This window comes from Malaclemys terrapin, chromosome 6 (assembly GCF_027887155.1).
Source record: "Malaclemys terrapin pileata isolate rMalTer1 chromosome 6, rMalTer1.hap1, whole genome shotgun sequence".
Classification (NCBI taxonomy): Eukaryota; Metazoa; Chordata; order Testudines; family Emydidae; genus Malaclemys; species Malaclemys terrapin.
The window spans coordinates 38,830,615-38,856,143 of record NC_071510.1 but is presented as its reverse complement, the minus strand read 5'-3'; the positions used below and the strand labels follow the sequence as shown (position 1 = coordinate 38,856,143).

The 25,529-nt window shown below is 41.3% G+C and overlaps 1 protein-coding gene across 5 annotated transcripts in view; it reads right to left on the bottom strand.

Annotated features, from left to right (window-relative positions):
* The window catches only part of TRPM3 (transient receptor potential cation channel subfamily M member 3), a 575,113-nt gene that overhangs the window by 68,037 nt on the left and 481,547 nt on the right, over positions 1–25,529 (bottom strand). For all 5 annotated transcript variants that reach the window (XM_054032770.1, XM_054032773.1, XM_054032769.1 and 2 more), the window contains exons 9-10: positions 11,001–11,073; positions 64–164 (exon numbers count right to left, since the gene is read on the bottom strand). In XM_054032770.1, coding sequence (XP_053888745.1) covers positions 64–164; positions 11,001–11,073 — 174 coding nt within the window. The remainder of the gene's footprint in view (positions 1–63; positions 165–11,000; positions 11,074–25,529) is intronic.

The window sequence follows — 25,529 nt, the reverse complement described above, 5'->3', positions numbered from 1 at the left end:
AAAAATGCATTCACTTTCATGTCAGATTTTAAGCGTTTCTGTAGAAGATAGTATATACTGTACCGGCCACTGTTGCCCATAAATAAAGATCTGACTGCGAGCGATGTCTACTCTGTTCCAGGCCAAAGCTAGGCTCAGTTGGTCTGGAGCAGATGCATTAGCTCCTGTATATAAACAGACAGGGAGAGAAAAAAAAGGCATACTTTAGATCCAGTCAATGGCCCAACACTAGAATATGAAATCTCTTCACTTAGTCATAACTCCCACTGATGTCAATGGCAATTCTTCCTGAGTAAGAACTTCACAACTGGGCCCTATATCATCAAACACAACCCTTCCCCTGCACTCCTGCAATAAAATATTTATATAGCACTTTTCACCTAAGCAAAGATTAATAAATTATGCCTCAGCACCCTTGTGAAATACAAGTATAATATCCACTCAAATAGGGACCAGAAATAGAACCCAGTTGTCCTGACTGTCTCCTGCTCCAATTGCAAGATCATATATACAGAGGCATGTGCCCAATCTACAAACATGTCAGTCTTGTACCTGCCTTGACTGATTACGTATTAAGAAGCCTCCACTTTCTATGCATATTAGTGCTGGATACCTGAGGGTTCTGCATTATAATAAGGATTTGTATTACTCACAAAGAAAATACTTGCATTATATCTTCTTTTACCAGTATGGATGAACAGCAAGTTCCATAGCAGAGAAATTCATACGAGCAAGCATGACATATAGCTGATAATGAAATGTAATATTACTTTCTTTAACTAAGAGAGTATGCAGCTCAAGCTTATGAGACGGTTGTTGTTTTTGGAAAGACAAAGTTCTTTACTTCAGTTTTAACTGATTTTGTGGGACATTCCTGATCTGCCTTTTTTTTTTTTTAAATGTTCTGCTAAGGACTTCAGGTTATTGAGCTGATTTGTAGCCAAAAACAATATCCGAACTTCAGTATTAACAATAAGAATTAGTATTAATGGACTGATCAGCAAAATAAATAAGAGCCTTTTAATTTTGCTGGTAGGGAGCAGAAGTAAACTCTTGTATTAAGGCTTGTTTTTAGTTGTTCTAACACTCTGAGGGCTTGTCTACACTTACCAGAGGATCAACGCTGTGGCGATCGATGCATCAGCAGTCGATTTAGTGGGTCTAGCGAAGACCTGCTAAATTGACCGCTGATCGTGCTTCTGTGGACTCCTGTACTCCACCTGATCAAGAAGAGTAAGGGGAGTCGACGTAAGAGCATCTCCCGTCGACGTCTCGTAGTGTGGACCCCACGGTAAGTAGACCTAAGCTACATTGATTTGAGTTATGCTATTCATGTAACTCAAATTGTGTAGCTTAGATCGACTTTTCTCTTTAGTGTAGACAAGGTCTAACTTCTTTTCTGATTTTATACTCATTATACTGAAAACTAGTCCCCACTGGCTGGGCACAGCTAACGGCTTTAAAGTACTTGAAAATGGTTCTGCTCCCATTTAGTTACTATACAAAATCATGCACCTTTCTAGAAGAAAGCAGCCCTCTGAAATCAGAAGCACAGTACTATGTAGTATATTGAACATTAAAATTCTGTGTGAAGGATAAGTCCACCCTAGGAGGGATTACACTACAATTTAATTTCTTAATTCTTAACTTTTCAGTCACCTCCTTGTAGCAAGACTAAGTCAAATATTTTTTCGTCTAAAGCAATTATTTTTCTTTAAGGGCTACATTAAAGAGTTGTGATTATGTGTCACACAGGACAGTTTCATATCACTAAGGAAAAGAGCCACAACATAAAGGTAAAAAATGCAAACAAGAAAAGAAAAAAAAGGGGAAAGAAAATGAGAACTTCAACAGAGTAAATCACTGAAGTTATAATTAAGAAATAACAATACTACTCCTGTAAATAAGACAGACATAGGTGCTTGCTATTTTTTATAAACATAGAGACTCAGAGTCTTCCCTCATTCATGCAGATAGACCTACACTGAAGTAGACCCCCTTGTTGCTACATATGTGTAAACAAGAGCAGAATCTTATCCAGTGTATTTATACCTGGGAGGGACAAAAGAAGGGCCCTATAATTCTATTTAAGTAAACAGAAAAAAACACTCCAATCTCAGGCTCTCTTGGCCTGATCCTGCTTCCATCAAAACTAGTGGCAAAACTGTCACTGACTACATTGAGGAAGGATGAGGCCCTATGTGCCATGATGTGTGAAGATGTAAATTCAATACATATTGCCAGATAAAAATCCCCCCCTCCCCCAAACAAATCATCATGGCAAATCCCAAAGGGACATGTCTTCCTTGCAGATCAAGCGCCACTCAGATTAATCTTTGGCAAGGTCCTTAGGGTGGTCTGGCTTGATATTCAATTTATGTCCATCACTGGCAATCTTCTCACGCCACCCATATTTCTGGCTCCCACGTACTTGCTGACCATGTTGTGGCATTCCATGGTACATGACTGGAATTCATTGGTCTTCCATTCTAATAATATGTCCATGTAAATAACAGACCCTGTCAAACCCTCAATGGACCTCCTCCACAAATGCTGCGAGGAAAGATGAGGCTTGCAGGGTCACTCTGAGAAATAACAGTTCTGGTGGTCAGATAAAGGGATGAATTCCAGAATCAAAGAGCCTTGATGGAGAACACACAGCCAACTCTTCCTTCTGATCTGAAGCAAGGAATCTCCAGTTCTGCTGAGATCAACTGCAGTAGTATAGCCTGGGGATAGAGCAGAGGTGGGCAAACTATGGGGGACCCGCGGGACCATCCTACCCGGCCCCTGAGCTCCCGGCCGCAGAGGCCAGCCCCCGGTCACTCCCCAGCTGTTCCCCCTCCCCCGCAGCTTCAGCATGCCGCACCACCAGTGTTCTGGCCTGCTGCTCTGGCCGGGCAGCATGGGCGGTGTGGCTGGCTGGCTCTGGCCGGGTGGCAGGGCTGCGAGCTCCTGCCGCCCTGAGTAGCATGGTAAGGGGGTGGAGAGCAGGGGGGCTGGATGGGGCAGAGGGTTCCAGGGGTCAGAGGACAGGGAACAGGGGACAGTTGGATGGGGTGGAGGTTGGGGGGGGGCAGTTAGGGGACAGGGCTCTTTTAAATTGCCTGGGCCCCTGGGCAATTGCCCCCTTTCCCTCCCCCCGACCCCTCTTGTCAGCAGGTCTGTTCCCAAACTCTTATTCCAGTGGACACTTTTCTGTTCTATTCAGGTTCTTATCATTGTGGTATCTGAGTGCCTTCCAGTAGTGACACATCACTAACTTCTGTCACGTGTGGTTCATTCTCCCTCTCATCCTCTGCTCACAAGGAAAATTATCTTTACAGTGTGTTTTGTTTTGGAAGGGTTTTTGTTTTGTAATGTACACACTGCTGTGGGTTTATAGTAGAAAAGAGGAAGAAGTGGAAGGTGGTGAGGTCTGTGAGGGTCCTTAATAGCCATGGGAGTTAATTCCAAAGTCTTAGACTGGCCCCTTGGAAAGCTCTGTCTCCAGCACAGATGAGCTTTACCTTTATGGTAGAAAATTCCATTGTGCCCAGGGAGTAGAGTTGTAAACCACAGTCCTCATCCTGGAGTTTTAGGTGATCTTTTAGATATCCTGGGCGCAGGCCATTGAGTACCTTGAACTTAACTTGATGATCTATGAAAGTCAGTAGAGAGAGCAGAGGACTTGTCTGATGTGCTTGTGGTAGCCTGTGTTATTGAGGAGACATACTGCAGTATCCTGTACTAGCTGGAATTTCCTAGAGACACAGTGCTCAGTGTAAAACCTGCGATGGATTCTCTAGGATAGTCTCTCTCTCTTTTTTTTTTTTAATGTTCATGGTCAAGAATCTAGAGGGGGTGCCCCCGAGACATTGCATTGTCCAGATAATCATGTCTGAAGGAGAATCCAAAAGAGTCACTTCTTCCCTGATGCTTTTAAGCACAACTTCATGTCAAACATTCTCTCTGTTCCATCATATCATTAGAGCTGAAGGGTGTTAGATTAGAAAAATAACAATCTACATTGACTCCTCTGTCTCCTACTGCATTTGTATCTTGTACAGCTTAAAGAACATTACTGGCAGTTAACAAAAAAAAATTGACAATAACAATTATATTAATAAATAGGGGAGCAGTTAACAGACTCCTGCCAATCTCTGAAACATACTGTACTGAGCTAATGCCATGTCCTTTTGTGTCAAATGTTCAGTGAATTCATGGCTGACAGACCCATCACACTGTGCCTTCCAGGACAATCAGATGCTACATGATGGATGCTCTGTAAGCATGAATCATGACTTATTCACAAGCTGGAGGAGTGCACAGGCATCAGGTTTACATTAGCCTCGCAAATGGTTCAGTGAACATATCAGTGAATTATGTGGCAGTCATGTCATAATGAGTATATACATACAGTGTGCCTCTTCCAAAATATTAACAATTCAGACACTGAAAGGACTTGGGAAGCCCTGTGTGTCCATTGGATGGAAACATGACAGTGCTGTCAACATTCTTCAGGCATTGCAAAAGCCTTGTGATCCTGCAGGACCCAGCCTTTCCCTTATAGTGTATTATGAATTGAGGATCTTTGATACACCACAAAAAACAGGCATTTGTAGTACTAATCACAGTATGTTGCCTTTAACTTTCTTGTTTCATACTTTCTTCTTGGAAAAAGCAGCTCTAACAACACGAAATCGATTGCCACTGTTGTTAAAGATAGGCAAATGTAGACTGCATGAGCTGTAGCAAGAAAATTTCTTACCACAAAATCATATAACTGCAAATCTACTTCCCACATGTTCAAGCGAGTCTTGGAACAATGTGTTGTTGTAGCACCCGGGCAATATAACCTGAAAACTGGTTTGGATACCATTCTCTGTCTTATTGGAGATCACCTTAAACTTAAAGCAAGGTGATGCTGAAGACATGATTAAGCAAAGTGCAGGTTTTTTGTGGCTCTTTAGAACAAACAAGGAAACAATCTCTCAAACTCTGTACAAGCTTTAAATATGTGAAATGTTTGAGGCAAGAGAGTTCCTGCACTATAAGGAAATGTATCTGACTCCGTCTTAAAAGGCAATGAGCTGGTAGCAAGATTCACGATAGGCAAGAATTGATGCTGCTCTGCTCCAAACCCTCCTACCGTCTACTATTCCCTATGAACTCCTCATTGTGGGTGCTGGGATTATTAATTAGCATTTATATAGCACCCAATGAGTGGTGGGCAAGGGTTACAAAATCCTTCTCAACGACATTGTGACAAATCAGCCAGTAATTGCTCTCTCTTCCCTCTTTTCCTTTCTCGATATAGCTGTAAAGATGGGCCAGAACTAAAACCCTGTATCCAAACACTCCTGAATTTCAGGATAGTTCAGGTCCAATCTTCAAAGCTTGGGTCCATATTTGCTTATTAGTAAAAAATGAAGCAAACTGATTAGCATAACTGCCTTAAACTTCTTGATTCAAGTTAATTAAAACATGCACATCTACAAAAAATGGTCAGAACTGTCATTCACTGTGAATGCAAACATGCAGAAAGACAACTGAAAATTATTTTAGACTTGAAGAGATTTCACTTAGCTGAACACATTGATTTAAAAAAAGTCATACACATTCCCTACATTTTCCTGTTCTTTACAATCAAGAAGCTTGATGTTAACAAGAAGACAGGTGATATAAAGTAGAATCTAGAAAATTTCTCTTCTTTCATCCTCTTCAGAAAGTCAGAAATCAAGCAACTTTTGAATGGCATAAGAGATTGAAGATGGGGTGCTCAAACTGAAAATTTTAGCTCTTCAAATTCTTGAGCGAACTATCAGTGCTGCCCTCAGCATGCTACAAAATCATGGATATCAGCAAAGCATCGAAAGAGATGTAAATAAATTACCCTCAGAGGATCAACCTCCTTCTGAAATAATAGATCACTTCAATGAAAATGGTGTCTTATACTACCAATATGGATGAAGAGGCAACACCTTTTACATTTACTGAGCAAGGAGAAGATATGAATAGCTGATACTTGCAAAAAATGATATTCTAGACCAGACAGGACCACTGCAGGGTATATATCCTGATCACAAACTTAGTATTGCAGCAGGAGCTGGTACTGCAAAGAACTTTTTTAATAGAGAATGACCCTTCCCTGGCTTATAAATCATCCTCTTTGGCTGCACAGAGAATTACATTGTAGGAGGAGCACTACTGGGGTTGAAGTCTTTGGGGAATACATGTTGGGATTCAAACCTTGGAAAAATACCTGGAAAAAAGCAGAATGTCAAATTTAAGGAGCTGATCTGTGTCCTACTAACAAACAGGGATGAAGAACTGCAGTTTCTGTGATTGTCTTAATAGCAAATGTCAAGTTTTCACACTTTAGGCAGAGAATAGTGGAAGGATCCTGTTAAAATCATTAAAATCAGAATAACATTTTGAAATCACGTATTTCCCGGGTTTGCGATTTTTATTTATTTAAGCAAAGGATGATTTTTGGTTTCTTTGGACGAACTTCTTTTCCTTAATTCTGTGTGAAAATGTCCATAATGCCTTGAGATTTTAACTACACTTGTTACTATGGAGTAGCAGCAAAACATTAATGTTAACCACAAACCAAATGGCATCTGTGTTAAAAATAAAGAGAGAGATTCAGAAATGTTATTAGAAAAGCCTTTGTTTGGTTGCTTCTATTTTTTTTTTAAAACATAAAGAAACATCTACCACTGTAATAAGATAACGTCTGCTCATTTCCTTGGTTGGCAGTCACCAACCCAGAGTAGTATTTTTAAAGTCACACATTTGCACGTGCTCCATGCTCTGGTCTTTAAATAGTTAAATTATTTAAACAGAACATTGCTAGTTTACTGTTCTGTGTAGACTTTTCTTACACATGTTTGGAAGGAAACATCTGTTTATAAAACCAAACAAAAATCTAAAATGCCAGGATAGGTAAGATACTCTCTGCTTCGGCATGTGGAAAGTTAGTGGGGTGGGTAAAAGTAAATGCCTTGCTTGGCTCTGAGACAAAACAAATGAATCATCATTTAGAGATTTCCCCTCCCCCCCAATTTTTTTGGTAGGCAAAAAGTAAAATCCCATCATGCAGGACCATCAGACATGCATGCCTGGATATTTGCACTCTATATTGTCTCATCTGTGCCTTATAATCATGCTCAATGATCAGAAATCAAAAGCAAAGCAAAACTCTTATGTCAAGCCAAAACTTGAACCATCTGAAGATTTGGTCAGTCATGGGATTGGGAGAAAGAGGAGGTGCTATCTGCATCTCTGTTAGAACCAGGAGGATCTTCCCATACTTCTCCCTGCTTTATAACCTATGTCGCAGTCACTATTCTTCATCTTTTGATTCTCACAATATGCCAGTCTGTCAACCAAAGGAGCTGCTACTGATCATAAGGCATTCATCTCCCTGGTGGGGCTGAGTGCTCTTCTTTCCCCACAAGCCCAGATTCTTTCAGCCTGCAGGGCAAGAGACCAGGGGGAAACTCAGGCCTTGGCTACACTTGCAGCTGTACAGCGCTGTGAGGTAAACCTGTCTTCGTACAGCTGAGTAGGGAAGAACGCTGCAGTCTGTCCACACTGACAGCTGCCAGTGCAGTGGCGTGGCCACACTTGTAACATATGCAGCTGTGTTGGGAGCAGTGCATTATGGGCAGCTATCCCAGCATTCATGTGCCTGCAACATGCTTTTCAAAACAGGGGGTGGGGTGGAGTGTGACAGGGAGTGTGGGGGGAGAGAGAGTGCTTTTTGGAGCATGTCAGCACTCTATTTTGCAAGTTCCAAACTCCCGGCCCCCTGCTCATTCATTAACTCACTCAAAGCAAACAGCAAACTGTTTGTTTTTCTCTGTGGTAGGAGCTTTGAAACCGGCACTTCCGCATTCCTGCAGCCGGTTACAACAATGGAGAGGATTGGCCACTTGACAAGGTGATCAGTACAGCGCTGCAGGTTGTTTCCTGGTACACACTCACAGGGAAGAGTCGTAGCCACTCCGCTGTATCTCTTATGCTTCTCGGGGAGGTGGACTACCTGCAACAGTGTACCCAGGGAGATACAGCGCTGTAAGTGCCCTGCCAGTGTGGACGGGGAGTGAGTTATAGCGCTGGGGAAGGCTTTACAGCGCTGTAACTTGCAAGTGTAGCCAAGGTCTCAGCCCTGGAATAAGCAGGCACAATTCCCATTAAGGCCTTGGCTAGACTTGGGGATTCACAGCGCTGCCATGGCAGCGCTATGAAGCGCGAGTGTAGTCGCGCCGCCAGCGCTGCGAGAGCTCCACCTCTCCGAGGGGAATAGCTTGCAGCGCTGCAGGTGCTGATTACACTGGTGCTTTACAGCGCTGCACTCGCTGCGCTCGGGGGGGGAGGGCGTTTTCACACCCCTGAGCGCAGCAAGTTGCAGCGCTGTACAGCGCCAGTGTAGCCAAGGCCTAACTTAAATTAAAGCTGCACTTTGTTAGTCCCACACTGAATGTAGTCACATTCAAGTCTCCCACATGGCAGCGCAGACCACCAAATCCAGAAAATAGGGATCAGCTTGCTGACAATTGTAGGAAAATTTCTTAGGCAGCAGAATGGCACCCCCAAAATACCATCTAATCTTCCGGTTCTTATTTCAGCACGGTGATTTAACTGGCTCGTTATCTGTTAAGGGGGAACACATTGCTGGAATTCCATGCAAACATCAGACCATACAAAATATGTTATCACATTTCATTGTTTTTCAAACCATTTCTGGTAGGAACAGAAAAACATTGGGAAGGGTTCATTATTATCTGCATACTTTAACACATTAGGGCAGTATAACATATGCACCCCATCCTGCACACCATATGCACATACATTTCTTATTAGGCTTCTTGAATTTTAATACTATATAAATGAGAGCTCATATCGTGTGTGTGAGAGAGAAACGTGGACCCTCTTCACAATGGACTCAGAAGTTGAGTTGTATATTTGAAGTTTGTAGCAAGTGAGATGGCAGAAATGCTGAGGAACATGGTAACACCCTGTGTGATGTTTACATATGGCAGTCACCGTTCATGCCATAAATATTTCCAGAACTATTCTTAAAAGAACTGCTTGATGTTTAAAAATATTATTCCATTTTTCAGCCAATACAGTTTGTGATAAATAGCTGAGTGACAACAGTTGTAGATACTTATTTGTACTCCCTATTTTTACAAAGATGGGATATTTGTAAATGGAGAGCTAGATCCTCCAAACACAAGTTCAGGTGAATAGCACTTAATCATGCAAGTAGTTCTGTTTTGCCACAGAATTCCAGTTTGTTTAAATTAGTTTTGTGTTTGCAAGCAGATCTTACTCCGTAGCGATCTACCTGTACCTTTTTGATGCATCATACCCTGAAATCAGTAGAATGACTTATGTGAGTTAGGACTAATTGTATAAGTGTCCATAAGATTGGATCCAAAGTAAATCAAAATGTGAAAATATTTTAAAAGCAAATAAAAAGCTGATTTGTCATAATGCAATCTTTTAAATTTACTGAATAGAAGAATAGACTTAGATTATTATGGGGCTACAGACAGACAGATGGAGCAAATTGAGGAGTTTTCCAAGTTTGTGATCATTACCTATATAAGTAGCCCAGATCTCACTTACAGTTGTCTCAGTTGGAAGTAATTCCACTAAGAATCTAGCCCAGTATCTCCCTGCTGTATCTTATTTCCTTCAAAAGATCACCAAAGTTAGAGATAAAGATGTAGAGTAGTTTCTTCTTAAAATATTCCCAATTTTACCTAAAATAAGCATATGAGATTACCTCTATTTGTACTCCTCTCTACTAATTGTAAGTAAGGCTACGTTTATGTCACAGAGGTCACTGAATCCAGAGATCTCCGTGACATTTTCTGCTATAGCCCCTGGGTCTGTGGGACTTGAGCTGGCAGCCAGCGGGGCCCGGCAAGGTTTCAGCAACAGGGGTCCCCCTGCAGATTTCCAGCGACAGTTGACAGCTGCCTCAGGGGGCCCTACTCAGGATTCTAGCGACCGGGGACAGCCTCACGGGGGGAGGGTGGGAAAGGGGGAAGAGAACCCTGAAGCTCCCAGCCACCACGGTGGTGGGGAAAACCATGGAGCCGCAGCAGCAAAAGTCAGACAGGTCACGGCTTCTGTGAATATTTGTTTATGGCCCATGACCTGTCTGTGACTTTTGCTAAAAATAACCATGACAAAATCTTAGCCTTAATTATAAGGAAGACTCTGAATACTGCAAATACTATGGCTATATACCCGTTACACTGACTGTTATCTAAGGTAATCGGTAAGATTTTAAGGGTCACCACTGTATTACAGCACGTTATTCATTCCATCATTCTGCTGGTTCCCCAGAGTGCATGAATAACTAACACAAAAGACAAATGGCTGCTAGCAGACTATATTTTTGACAACTTTTGATAGAGAGACTATGTCATTTGATGAATTACTTGGTGATTCATCATAATATGATAAAGTAAGCACACACAACCATACCCTACATCTCACCTATAATTGTATAACAATGCACCACATTATTTTTGGTAAAATTGTTTGGCCAAAAAAAAAAGTAGATCCAATCAGCTATTGTTTAAGAATGTATTACAAACATTAATTTACAACAGACCATTTTAAATTGAGACAAATTATCAAGTATATTTTACAGAGCATGGAGATGCCTGCATTGTAGTGACATTAAATATTCTCTCTGTGTTTCTTTAGGTCTCTGTTTCCTTGTACACTGATGTTTCTTCTGACACAGTACTGTTGGTTAAGATTAAGGATTCAAGGAGAAGAAAGGGGATTTTTTAAATGTTAATGCATGCATTGGATTGTGCAGTCTGAGAAGAAGTTGAAGCATCAAGTACTTATTGTTTCCTCCTATAATTTACCATTTAGATACTTTATCCACTGTCAATAAATGCAGGGTTGCAGTACATCAGAGACAGAGTTAAACCATTTGGATTTTTAATGGACTCACTGTGCAGTGAAACTCTATTTACCTTTTAGTAATGCTGTCAGGATAGCTAAATCAATGTCCTGGTGTCCTTCCGATCCCATGCGAAATACTGTAATCTGCAATTTAGAAGACAATGCCACTGTCAGGAATTTGTTCAGTTTTCGCTCACATAGAAATTAAATCAGTGCAGCAACATTTGATCCCAAAAGACCACAATGGCTGCAAAGTGATTATCTAGCCATAGTCATAGAGTAGTAAGTATATTAGATGGCATTAACACGAATAGGATTTCTGTGCCATATAATTCACAACAGTAAATGGCATTAATGACCATACAACAGAACCTAGCCAGAATCTTTTGAGCGAGAGCTACAGGGCCAAAATTAAGGAGGAAATTATATCCTTCTGTTAAAATTAGATTTAATGGGTCAAAATTATTACTGCACTGGAGTTAATCAGGGATGAATTTGGTGCAGTAGGCTTATAAGTGGAGGACAGATTGATGGAGAATGACCCTTGATGTTTACCATTCAAACCACAACCCTACTCAGCACCATGATTTCAGACTGCAGCAAATTAGTTACATATAATCCAGATTACACATTCTTTTAGATCAATTAAGTCCTAGTTAAGACTTGGGTTAAACATTTACAAATGCAAACTCTCTTGCTCTCTCCTTGCATGAAGAGTAAAACTCTCACTCCCCACCACCCTTCACACACCCCCTCCCACTTGTGATAAGAGCAGCAACAAGCACTCCAGCTTGTGTGCCAGTTATCTACTAACACATTAGATATCATAGCATCCGTTTTATGTCAACTTTTTCCAATTCCCTGTAGCAATTGATATTGGGTACTTCCTCCAAAAAGCTGTTCACTTGTCATCACTCAGTTCCCTTGAAGGGTACCATATTGTGTTGCTCCACTGAGCCAAACTAAATTTCTCAGCCTCTCTCTTTCTCCCCTACCTACACTGGCAATTGAATGACAAAACTTTTGTTTTTCAGAGGTGTTAACCCCTCCCCCCCCAAGACAAAAATTTTGCCTCGTTGTTGGCAGAAGCACTCTCCTGCTGACGATGCAAATGCCGCTCCTTGGGGGTGGAAGTTTTTTGTCAGCAGGACAGCCAACAAACCGTGGCTACACTGTGTGCCTTTTAGCAGCATGGCTGTAGTGACACAGCCATGTCGCTAAAAGCGGTGTAGTGTAGACATAGCCTCAGTGTCACCTTGTCTCCGTTAGAGCTCACTGACAACTCACCCCCGTTTAGTGTCCCAAATAAACAGTCTTGATATCTGGGATAATTGATTCTGAAATCTCTTATACATCTGTGTAGCTCTAGGTTTAGTGACTACAATATGAAAGCTTGTGATGTAAATTTGCCTCTTAATTCTAGTAGGTGACTATTGCTCTTATATAAAGAGAGGAGTTAAAATAGGGCTATATTGTGGGCAAACACTGTGAAAGCTTCCTCAAGCAGTTCTGTCTATGCATCTCACCTGTGTTATTCCAGTCCTGAACCCCAAACTACCTTTGCCAAATTGAAAACATTTATGTCCTTTGATGGGTGTCTTAAGAAGTGTTTAAATTCAGCTCTGTCCTTGCTAACTGAGCATTTGTTTTAAAATGGCCAAAGGATAATGTTTAAATAGTTGCGACTCTAACGGAATTAAATGCCAGAAAGCTGGCCTACTCTGTGTAGAGTCCTCATTACAGAACCAAGACTTTTTTTAACCAATGCCAGCAGTTTGTCATCATCAAACCAGGTGGATTCAGATTTAATTTTTCCTGAGGTGGTAATTATAGGTTTGAGGAAAAAAGCTTTTGGTTTGGAGGAGTATTTTATACATCTATATTCAACAATAGATCAGCAATATGTGAAAAACTGTCAGTAGCACAGATAACTTTTGTACCCTGCTGCAGTGTGATTTCTGTTGGGCTGCTGTAATTCTTAGGCTGTTTAATGAAAGAACAGGGCTGCGTGTTCCTGTCAGCTTTTATTTGGAATACATCAGCTCTCTCTGAGATACAACAAAAAGGATAACGAAGCCACACAAAATAATACCTGGGAGAGACAGGGAGGCGAGAAGTAAGGGAGGCATGCCTGGGTGGGAATCAGGAGTTGCACTAATACCCATGACTAAGGGCTGTTTTCACCTTCTCAGAGATAAAGGATAAGGGGCCAAAGATGAACTGCACTGTTTCCAGGTTTATATTTGTTTAGAGTGGCTGTGAAGAGAGGGTAATTGGTCATAAATTAGGGATTTTTACATATGCTCTGCAGGGCTATGGATTGTTTAGGTGTCCCTCAATTCCCATACTCACAGGGATGAGCATGTAGGGCCAAATCCTGAAGTCCTTATTCAGGCAAAACTCGCACTGAGCCTGAGAGGTGCAAAGCCCCCATAACACACACTGAAATAAATCTGAGTTACTCTTGTCGAGCATCTTTCTGAAACAGGCCATTGACTAGGATGAGGGTTTTGGCTAAGCAAGGAGTTAGAAAGAATCTCAGGATTTGGCCCATACCTTTTTGGTCCCGAAATCTTCACCGATGAATAGAATATTAGTTTCAAATATCATTAATGTCTGTCTCCTGATTGCTACTGACTATTTCCAGCTAGCCTAGTGGGGTAAATCTTCTCAGTATACTGAAAAGCAGTATCTGGATGTTATTAAAACAGCTCACTGACCACTTGGGGTAGTTAAATTTGCCCTGACATTTGCAGAGTAACCCACTCTAAGTACAGATGATAAAGGTAAATGTCAGTGAAACAAACATGGTCTTTCCAATGGTAGTCACCGTATTTCCCTCACTGGATATGCATACATGATTCTCCCATTAAGATAAAAAAGAACTGTACATCCATGCACTGAGGTGTGTAAAGATAGCTAAACTTTCTGGGGAATGATCAAATACTGTTTTATTTAAGGGAACACAAGTCACAAGCTGAACTATCGGGTTGCTACTGCAACTCTAAAATAAGAGTACTTAAGTGATAGGCCTACAACAGACACTGTTCTTTGATGTTGACCTACATTTTTCTTTTCTAAAATTTTATTCCATTACTCTAGTTATTTCACCTTATGGACCACTTTAAAGAGAGCCACTGCCTCCTTGGGGTTCACATCCTTTATATATTAGTAATCAGCATTTGGTTACGTCATGCAGTATATTGTTACTCTATTTTATGTTGATAAGTTAATTGCCTAGCCCCCTAAATCGTATCTGTTGCATGGAACAGTCTATTGTGTATTATATATATTTAAATTATTTACCTTCTAATTGAGAACCATGAGACGGTATCTGATTGTGTTGGCCTGGATCTCCTCTTTCCCATGCAGAATGGAGGAAGGTCAGCTGCTTATGCTGTACCATTCCCCTTTTCTCTGGACACTAGGGAAGGAATTCCATGAGGTCATGGTATGTGCAGAGAGGACACTGGATAGACCGAGGGAGCTAAGAGAGACACATCATTTCCCATCCTCACACTAACAGTGCTAAAGCAGAAAAGAGACTGCAGCCAGGGCCGCCCAGAGGATTCAGGGGGCCTGGGGCAAAGCAATTTTGGGGGCTCCTTCCATAAAAAAAAGTTGCAATACTATAGAATACTATATTCTCATGGGGGCCCCTGCAGGGCCCGGAGCCTGGGGCAAATTGCGCCCCCTCTGGGCGGCCCTGAATCCAGCTATGCCTGTATTATCTCTTCTGTGGAATACACCCTCCAGTGGCAGCCACACTCAGGTGAAACCCTCATATTTTAAGCTCTTTGGGGCAGGAAGCTTGATTTCTCATTTGTCTCGCACTATGGAAATAATTCTCCAAATTATATTGTGGAGAATTTGCTTTTTTAAACTGTTCTGTGATTTTGCCTCTGCTCTGCTGGACAGTTCTAGAAATGGAACCCCTGGTACAGATGCCAAATAAACTTCCTTTTTTTGATTCATTTATTAAGGTTATAATTTTTGCACATCATTTGTAAACTGTTTGCAGGAAAGTTCTTTCTTTTCTTCCCCCACTGGTATATTGGCTGACAAATACAGGGGACAAAAGTGGTGGCGTGTTCTTTAAAAGACCTGTCAAATGTTATTAAAGAGCAACCGCACTTAAAGGTCATTTGAAGAGCACACACTTCCCCATGATACTGCTGTGGCTTTTGCTTGTTTTGCAGGACCAGTCTAATGGAGACCTGTCAATTAACCTGTGAAGAGTTAACCATCTGACAACTTTCCTGGTGCTGACCAAAACTCTTAGGCAGTCAGGGAATTCCCCTGTACATTTCAAAATGTTTACCAGTTCCTCAGAAATGGTGCTAGCAAAGTTTTAGGGTAAAATTATCAAAAGTGCTTAAAGTGATTTAGGAGTCTTAGTATCATTCCCTTTCAATGGGGCTTAGGCTTATGATGATTTTACCCTTTGCCTTTTCTTTTTTAAAGCCTACCACAGAACTACAGAAAGCAAATAGCCTTGATTTCTGTCCTACAAGAATGAAGAAAGAACAATTGAACATCCCTAAAAACAGGAAACATACATTCTAAAGCATTTACTTACAGAGCTAAACAAAATAAAGATATATTAAATTATATTTCAAAAAAGTACTATGTGCCTGTACTTAAGACTGCATTATTTTTAATCTGTTAAGAGGAAAGAAGGGAAAGATGTATAGTATTATACAGCCTGATATTGCCATTCATCTGCTAACTGGAAAAAGCAAATTACTAGTCTAGACTCAGGATTTCACATTATGCTGACCTGGCTTGAACCTCATCTTTAAACAGATTTCCATTCTTCCAAGTATGGTTGAAACTGCTTTATCTACTCAATTGTTTCTTTTGGCCCTGAAAAATCATGTTCTTTTTCTGGTAGAGAGAGGGGGGGAAAAAATCTCCATTTTTCCTCTAGACTGAGTCACATTATTTTTATTTGTAGCTGGCTCTTTGAATCTGTTAACCTGAGTTCTTTTTAAGAAAATGATTTTTACTGTCTTTTGTTGTTGCTGCTGCCGCTTCCATCTTCTGGAAATGCTGATACTGTTTATTGACATGCCATGACTCTTCCAGGCACTAGGTTGAGGCAGGAGGCCTGCTAGAGAACAAGTGCAAGTTACAATCACAGCACAAGCCTTTGTTAAATGAGGGAGGGTTTGTTTTCTCTTTTTAAATCATTTTTTCTTGTCTTCACAAAAGCAAATAGCCCATTTGAGAAAAACGTCTTAAGAGGAGGGCTGCCCAATAATGCAGTTAGAGTTTCTGGACCAAATCCTATCTGACACCTGGAAACAGGAGCAAAGCCTCCCCATTTCCAACAATGGGTGGCACTAACATGCTGCAAAAGCAGCAGTCATGTGCACCTGGATGATTGCTGAGTCTAGCTCTATGCATAGTCCCCTTGCTGCATCCTTGTTGTTTTTCTCTGTAAAGAGCAAAACATGTATTTTCAGTCCAGATGATTTATATTTGACTTTAGTGAAGGAATAAACATCCAATCTCTATGAGAGAGAAAACAGAGTGCCTCTCATTATGTAGGATCAACAATAATGTTCTTTAGGTGAGGAAGGTGCAGGAAGGTCCCATGTGTAGCATGGAACGCAGTTCTGCAGGGCTCCTTTCACGCTGCCATGGTGCAGGAGAAGGGTCGGACAATGGGAAGTCATACAGTGTGGATCTGCTTGCCAACCGCCTATATGAGCTTGATGGAGACGGACACACAATAGCAGCCAGAGAATAAATGCAGTGCCAGACAGGATTCTCCCCTCTTTGCTCCCACAAAACCTGCCATGTACATGGACCAGGATTCACCCCTAAAAATATTAGGAAAAGAAAAGTCCTGCGAAGGTCCCTTTCTCCCCTAGTGTGGATTTTACTGAATGCACGTTAATGTGACCAGGATTAACCTCTAGAGACAGCTAGCTGTGTTCTAACCCTTCCGAGGAAAAAGTGCTGGGAAGTCACTGAGCCAAACCAGACTGTCACTGCAAGCACAATGATCACAGCACACTGTGATACTTGCCAGCTGTAATTACAGTCCAGCAGGGTAGTAAACTCATTTTCAGGCAAGGCAGGTAGAAACCAAGTAAAAAGGGGACAGAGAGGAAGGGGCAGGATAGAAAGCAATTAAGAAAAAAAAACTGCCCTGACTCCAGAATTCTTTGCCAAAGCACTCATTTAAAATCAGCACTGTTTTCTCCCTAGTGAAAACCCATTTCTTCCTTGACTGATTCCCTTTTTCTTCCCCTTCTCTGTGTGGTTCTGCCTCATCATGGTAGGTTTTATCTAATATGATGTGCCCCATTGGTTAGCAGCCTTCACTGTGATTCTGCATTGCAATTCTGCAAAATACAGTAGGTTGTTTTGTTTTAGCTGAGGGCATCTTAGCAAATAGTGAACATTCAAAAATGATTTACATCCCCAAAAGAACGTATGCTACATCAGGTGTTAAATATACAGCATTTCCCAGATTGTCTGTGTGTGTACAACACATACTTGCTGTTTTGCAGTGCCTGTGTGCAAGGCACACAGACCAGAGTTGCATAGTATGGGGACTTTTGAAAATTTGGGTTAAGTGTCTAAAATATTTCAGTTTACAACAGTGTTGCTGGAATATTTTGGATTTTTACTATAGAACACTGGCAAATTACATAACAAAAAGAACTCTAAACTGATAATTTTTGTTATATATATACACAACAAATGTATGTTGTAGGGACGGAATGTTTCGTTCACACAATTTTACTTTATGTGAAATGTCAACAAAATGGGTATTTTCTCAAGGAAAACTTGCAGATACATACAGAAAAAATTATCATTTTTTTGATGCAAACATTTTGTTGCTCAATATAGGCACATCCTTTCTTAAGATATGCTATTCTTTAGTGCTATGGTACTCAGACCTCAGTGGTTCAGGAGCTAAATTAGCAATCAGCATTACCCAAAAGAGCCACAGTAGTGTGAATTCATTGTTTCATTTACTATAGTGCTATATATTCATATTTAAAGAGTATGATGGGGGAAATATTTATAAAATATTATTCTCACAGCCAAATGACTGACCAAGTATTATTTTACCAACTACAATTGGTTAATAACATAGTAGATGCATCCCAATTGATTAATAACTTAGATTAAAAATTAAATCACACAGTGCTTGAATATCATGTGCTGCAAACAGCTGCAGGAGACACATTAAGAGCTGCATAAAAGTGTCTGGACAGACTCTGTATAGCATGGAGCAGAAGCCCATAGTGGGGAAAGGCAAGGGCATGCACTGTAGAGCCATGTTTATGTGGATCCATTAGCCCCAGTACCTTATACAATTGGCACAGAGGGAGTGCAGCCACTATTCCAGCCTATTCCCCCCTTCCTCAGCTGCTCCATACACCACCAGAACCTGAAAGTTCATGAAAGAAGAACAGGAGTACTTGTGGCACCTTAGAGACTAACAAATTTATTAGAGCATAAGCTTTCGTGGACTACAGCCCACTTCTTCGGATGCATATAGAATGGAACATATATTGAGGAGATATATATACACACATACAGAGAGCATAAACAGGTGGGAGTTGTCTTACCAACTCTGAGAGGCCAATTAATTAAGAGAAAAAAAACTTTTGAAGCGATAATCAAGCTAGCCGAGTACAGACAGTTTGATAAGAAGTGTGAGAATACTTACAAGGGGAGATAGAGTCAATGTTTGTAATGGCTCAGCCATTCCCAGTCCTTATTCAAACCGGAGTTGATTGTGTCTAGTTTGCATATCAATTAAGAATATTTCCAACATACCTCTGAACAGCATACTAACCCACAGAATCCTCCCTACCAGCACTACAAAAAAAAGGATTCTGCATGGACTCCTCCGGACGGTCGAAACAACAGACTGGATTTCTACATAGATTGCTTCCGTCGACGTGCAAAGGCTGAAATTGTGGAAAAGCAACATCACTTGCCACATAACCTCAGCCATGCTGAACACAACGCCATCTACAGCCTCAGAAACAACCCTGACATCATAATCAAAAAGGCTGACAAAGGAGGTGCTGTCGTCATCATGAATAAATTGGAATATGACCAGGAGGCTGCTAGACAGCTCTCTAACACCACATTCTACAGGCCATTATCCTCTGATCCCACTGAGGATTACCTAAAGAAACTACACCATCTGCTAAAAAAACTCCCTGACAAAGCACAGGAACAAATCCGTACAGACACATGCCTAGAACCCCGACCAGGGGTATTCTATTTGCTACCCAAGATCCATAAACCTGGATATCCTGGACGCCCCATCATCTCAGGCATTGGCACCCTAACATCAGGCTTGTCTGGTTATGTAGACTCTGTCCTAAGACCCTACGCTACCAGCACTCCCAGCTATCTTCGAGACACCACTGACTTCCTGAGGAAACTACAATCCATCGGTGATCTTCCAGAAAACACCATCCTGGCCACTATGGACGTAGAAGCCCTCTACACCAATATTCCACACAAAGATGGACTACAAGCTATCAGGAACAGTATCCCTGATAATGTCACAGCTAACCTGGTGGCTGAACTTTGTGATTTTGTCCTCACCCACAACTATTTCACATTTGGGGACAATATATACCTTCAAGTCAGCGGCACTGCTATGGGTACCCGCATGGCCCCACAATATGCCAACATTTTTATGGCTGACTTAGAACAACGCTTCCTTAGCTCTCGTCCCCTAACGCCCCTACTCTACTTGCGCTACATTGATGACATCTTCATCATCTGGACCCATGGAAAAGAAGCCCTTGAGGAATTTCACCATGATTTCAATAATTTCCATCCCACCATCAACCTCAGCCTAGATCAATCCACACAAGCGGTCCATTTCCTGGACACTACTGTGCTAATAAGCGATGGTCACATCAATACCACCCTATATCGGAAACCTACCGACCGCTACACTTACCTACATGCCTCCAGCTTCCATCCAGGACACACCACACGATCCATTGTCTATAGCCAAGCTCTAAGATATAACCGCATTTGCTCCAATCCCTCGGATAGAGACAAGCACCTACAAGATCTCTATCAAGCATTCTTAAAACTACAATACCCACCTGCTGAAGTGAAAAACCAGATTGACAGAGCCAGACGAGTACCCAGAAGTCACCTCCTACAAGACAGGCCCAACAAAGAAAACAACAGAACACCACTAGCTGTCACCTTCAGCCCCCAACTAAAACCTCTCCAGCGCATCATCAGAGATCTACAACCTATCCTGAAAGATGATCCTTTACTCTCACAGATCTTGGGAGACAGACCTGTCCTCGCTTACAGACAACCCCCCAACCTAAAGCAAATACTCACCAGCAACCACACATCACTGAACAAAACCACTAACCCAGGAACCTATCCTTGTAACAAACCCCGATGCCAACTCTGTCCACATATCTATTCAAGTGACATCATCATAGGACCTAATCACATCAGCCATACCATCAGGGGCTCGTTCACCTGCACATCTACCAATGTGATATATGCCATCATGTGCCAGCAATGCCCCTCTGCCATGTACATTGGCCAAACCGGACAGTCTCTACGCAAAAGAATTAATGGACACAAATCTGACATCAGGAATCAAAATACTCAAAAACCAGTGGGAGAACACTTTAACCTGTCTGGTCATTCAGTGACAGACCTGCGGGTGGCTATATTACAACAGAAAAACTTCAAAAACAGACTCCAAAGAGAGACTGCAGAGCTAGAATTGATATGCAAACTAGACACAATCAACTCCGGTTTGAATAAGGACTGGGAATGGCTGAGCCATTACAAACATTGACTCTATCTCCCCTTGTAAGTACTCTCACACTTCTTATCAAACTGTCTGTACTCGGCTAGCTTGATTATCACTTCAAAAATTTTTTTTCTCTTAATTAATTGGCCTCTCAGAGTTGGTAAGACAACTCCCACCTGTTTATGCTCTCTGTATGTGTGTATATATATCTCCTCAATATATGTTCCATTCTATATGCATCCGAAGAAGTGGGCTGTAGTCCACGAAAGCTTATGCTCTAATAAATTTGTTAGTCTCTAAGGTGCCACAAGTACTCCTGTTCTTCTTTTTGCGGATACAGACTAACACGGCTGTTACTCTGAAACCTGAAAGTTCATGGTTTATGTGGGTGGAGTGTATTTCACCTCTAGAGGGAGCAGAAGCAGCAGTAGTTAGGTGTAGCAGCCACAACCCTATACCAACTTCTGCATCTCGAGTGCATGGAATGTGACTAGATTTGTCTTTAGTAAATGTTAAGAAACAAAGGTTCTTTGGGCCACCGACTCGTTTAATCCCTTCCCTAACCACATCACAGTGACCCTCCTTCGGGACTTCTGGAACCTGTTGTAACTATTTCAAACATCTGTCACGGGGGTGGCTAGGGTTGCCACCTCTGAGATACAAAACACATAAATGGGACATCTGGGATGGACACCTGAGGCCATAAAACTGGACAGCTGGCAGTGTTTACTGAGCACCCTTACAGATTTCCTGGGACCGCTACCTCAGAAAAGGGACAACCTAAACTGCTAGCAACCCTAGGAGTGGCTCAAGAACAAAGCAAAGTGCTGCCTCCCCCTAGCACCTGAGTGCATACTTCCGCTACGCCTGCGGCACCTGCCGGCATGAGGAGCTTGGGAATGAATGGGTGTCCCTGGCATGGCAGTGCAGCTTGATTTTTACAATATATATTTTAACTCTTTTTTTCGCTGATGTGGTAAATCGCAGCTACCCAATGAGGAGAGGGAAGGACTGAAATCAACTCAAATTTCTAGCTGGCATCAATTTGAAAAGAGAGGAAATGAGAACATCTGAGCAGAGCGGACGCAGCACACAGAAAAGCATTTTACTCTGTGTCTCTGGAGAGCCCAGAAGCACAGGAGCAAATTTATTCTTTACGTCTCGGATTTATGATGCCTGCTGTCAGACCTAGGGACAGCTGAGGATACAGGCTAAGCTGCAGTAGCAGTGACAAGCACAGGGCGAGCAGCTGGTAGTACTCCTTCTATAAGCTGTAATCATATTACAACATATTAAGGCACGGCAGGTTATTCATCCTTTTGGACATAGGTCATATTTTTCCACCGTCATTTTAGTATGGTTATTTGGGGAGGGGGGAAATGTACAGTGAGCCAACGTTAATTTAAAATGATGTTCCCGTTTCCTCTGTCTTTGACTATATTGCCAGTGCCTTCTCTCACCTCTCGTCAACACATGAATTGTATGTCAGTGTTGTATAGTTACATACATCTGAAAGAAAAGTCAGCACTGTTTGCAGCGGAGCAGGCAGGATTATTAATATGTTCTGAAACTCTTACGTTTCTCATGCTAGAACAGTTCTACAGAATAATCAAATCACTCCAGTACGTTTTAGCATTTATAATTCAGCTAATTCTGCCTGATTATTCCCCTGACACTTAGAGCAGAATCAGTTTAATTAAGCAAGCCATTTAAGGTGGTCAGCTATATACAAAGTCTGAGAATTGTGGCAATTAATAATCCTATGTAACTGGGGTAAAAACTGTCTGGGACAGAGGTACAGCTCAGATCAACATGATATGAGTGGGTGACCAGGTGGGTGATGCTGGAGGAGACAAGATGGTGGTCAGATCAGGAGAATTCAGCAATGGAAAGAGAGTAAAGTGTTTAGAGAAAATCAGATCAAGTCAGTGGCCATTTTTGGTGAGTGAAATGATCCAGGCTTGCAGGTCAAAAGAGGAGGGGAGGTCAAGGGGCTGAGGAGCAAGGGGAGTATGTTAGAACATTAGTTGTAAAAGTTCTGAATTTACAATTCCTCCCTCTACCTGATAGCACGAGAACTCTGTGCATATTCTTCCTTGATCTGAAAGTTTGTGTGTGTCATCAGCCTAATGAGGTGGAGAAAAGCAGGAGCACAAACAACAACAAAAAAGTCCTAATTCATGTATGTAGGGCAATGGTTCTTCAAAGCACAACACATAGATCTAGTCAAAATTCTGAAATATACGGAAGTGTGAATGTCTGTAATTGGAGGATTTTCTCTGTGGATCAACACAGTCACAGATACGGCAACAACCCTATGACTGGGTGTGTGTGAAACACTCCTACAACTACATCTTTGTTTCTGGAACCTATACTTCTGCCATCAAGCATTTCAACTGAACACATTTGTATCTAAATTTAGATCACCAAACGTTGTATTTCTCATTTTAACCCCTTCAGTGCTACCAGCCTTTTGACTAGAACATATGGACAAACCAGACGGTGGTGAAAATAACACCTACAGCAATCCTTTGTACTATGGCACTTCCATGCTAGGATCTCAGAGCATTTTACCAACCTTAATGAATTAGGTCTCAATTTCTTTGTGAGGTTGTAAGTAGTGTTCTCTCTCTCTCTTTTTTTTTAATAGATGAGGAAAGGTGAACGCACATGTTGAGTAACTTGCTCAAGGTCACATAGCAAAGGAGTGGCAGAGCAGAGGAACAGAATCTAGACATCCTGACTCCATCTCCTATTCTTTAAGCCGTGTTTTTATATCAACAGTTTATGAATACAAACACAAGGAATGTGCTTCCACAGAGAGCTGGGAATTTCAGAAATTGTATGAGGAGAGCTGGGGAAGTAAGGCATGTTTAAGTGAAGAGACACGAATATTCATTTAAAACTGCACAGTAATTCCTGACTTCTTTCATCACATTGACTCTGGGACAGAATGTCAAACAAATATGATCTTGTTTAATTTTTAAAATGCTAAAGGAACATCCATTATTTCTTATGTTTTAGAGAGAAGGAGTGTTCTTTAGATGCCCTGACTATATACAAAATCAAGCTTCCTTCATAGGTTTTTCTACAAACAAAAAGTGACTTAAATAGGTTAACAGTAAAATGGGAATTGAGTGGCATAGTGAATAAAATATTGAAGCATTACCTCTTAGAAGCTAGTCTGAATTCTAAATAACAGAAATTTTGATGGGTTTAGAACAGACATATTGCAGCTTACTAACCCCAATATAGACTAGGAGGCTACTATTCTCACACACTGTTCCACTTATTCTAGAAAAGTCAGACATTGCTTCCAGGACATGTTTGGAACAAGCCTTATATAGAACTTATTTACAGGAGAAAGTGTGCACAGAAATTATTGCCCTGTTAGGTTGGTGCATTCTTTGGAAAGGGTTCAGAGGACAATGAAGCAACGGGCCTCTCTTCCATGGATGGAGATATTTAGGTTCAGTTGCCAAGACTTTGTTGTAGTGATGGACCATTTGTGTACTGTTTGAGATATCTGTATCTTTTAGAACCTGAGCTCTCTATGATCTTCTTGTATGCCACCTTCTGGCAGCATATTCTTGAGTAGTTCATTTCTGTGCGGGTTATACCTGACCAAATATGCGCCTGTTGTTACCTCACCCTAGGTCTGTGGTGCACTTGCTGACCAATCTTGAACAAGAAAAATTCTTTATATGTGCCTGTAAAAACAAGTCAGCTCCACACTGGGCTTTCATTGGAAGAGTCTTGGCCCATAACGTCTCTTTCCTACACCTGTTAAAGAACTGTAAAATTGGACTGGTTTTGGAGCAGGATTTAAATATGGAAGCCATGAGCAGGACTAAGGGCTAACCAAAGAGAGATCTAGAATTGAAGTTCTGGTGCTTTAAGGGAGTAAGACTCTAAGTAAATGCCCATAGCTGCATGTACTGGAGATATATTGTTCATTATTTTAAAAATTTTTGTCTGCATTCATCCCATGCACTGCTTTGAAATTGACCCAGTCAGCAGCTGTGTCTCTGCTTTTAACTGAAACTGAAAACACTAGCTTCAGAAGCAGGAGAGGATGGAGGGTTCAGTTGTTAGGGCACTATCCTGACACTTGGGAGATCCAAATTCAATTCCCTTGCTCTGCCACAGACTTCAAACTCTACTCTTGCTTTTTAAAATATCACCAACAAACCTTTGTATTACATGGGTATGCAGATTATTTTGCATTACAAAATGTGTCTGTGTATATATTCTATATTTTGATTGATAATGATATCAGAAAGAACAGGAGTACTTGTGGCACCTTAGAGACTGTTAGTCTCTAACTTAGAGATGCCACAAGTACTCCTGTTCTTTTTGCGGATACAGACTAACACGGCTGCTACTCTGAAACCTGTCAGAATGATATCAGACTGATGGCAGGAACATATCACCAAAAATAGTTATGAATTATTACCTTCCAAGCTGGTTAGCAGTCCTTTGAACTACTAATCAGTTAGCAATTGGAAAAGACCAGTTAATAATGATTATAATACATTTGTAGCGTTAAAATTTACATTGCACTTTCCAAACACTGGTCTCATTCCTGCAGCACACAGCATGGGACTAGACTGCTGTGTCCATGCACAGCCCTGCCTAAAGTGTTTGTACAATGCCTATTGTAACAGGGGCCTGGTTTATGATTAGATGCTATTGCAATACAAATAATAAGTAATAAACAATAGGGCTTTGTGCAGGTGCAGCAGTCCATCTAGGCTATAGATAAGAGATATTACCTGCCTTAAAGAGCTTATAGTCTACATAAGAAAGACAG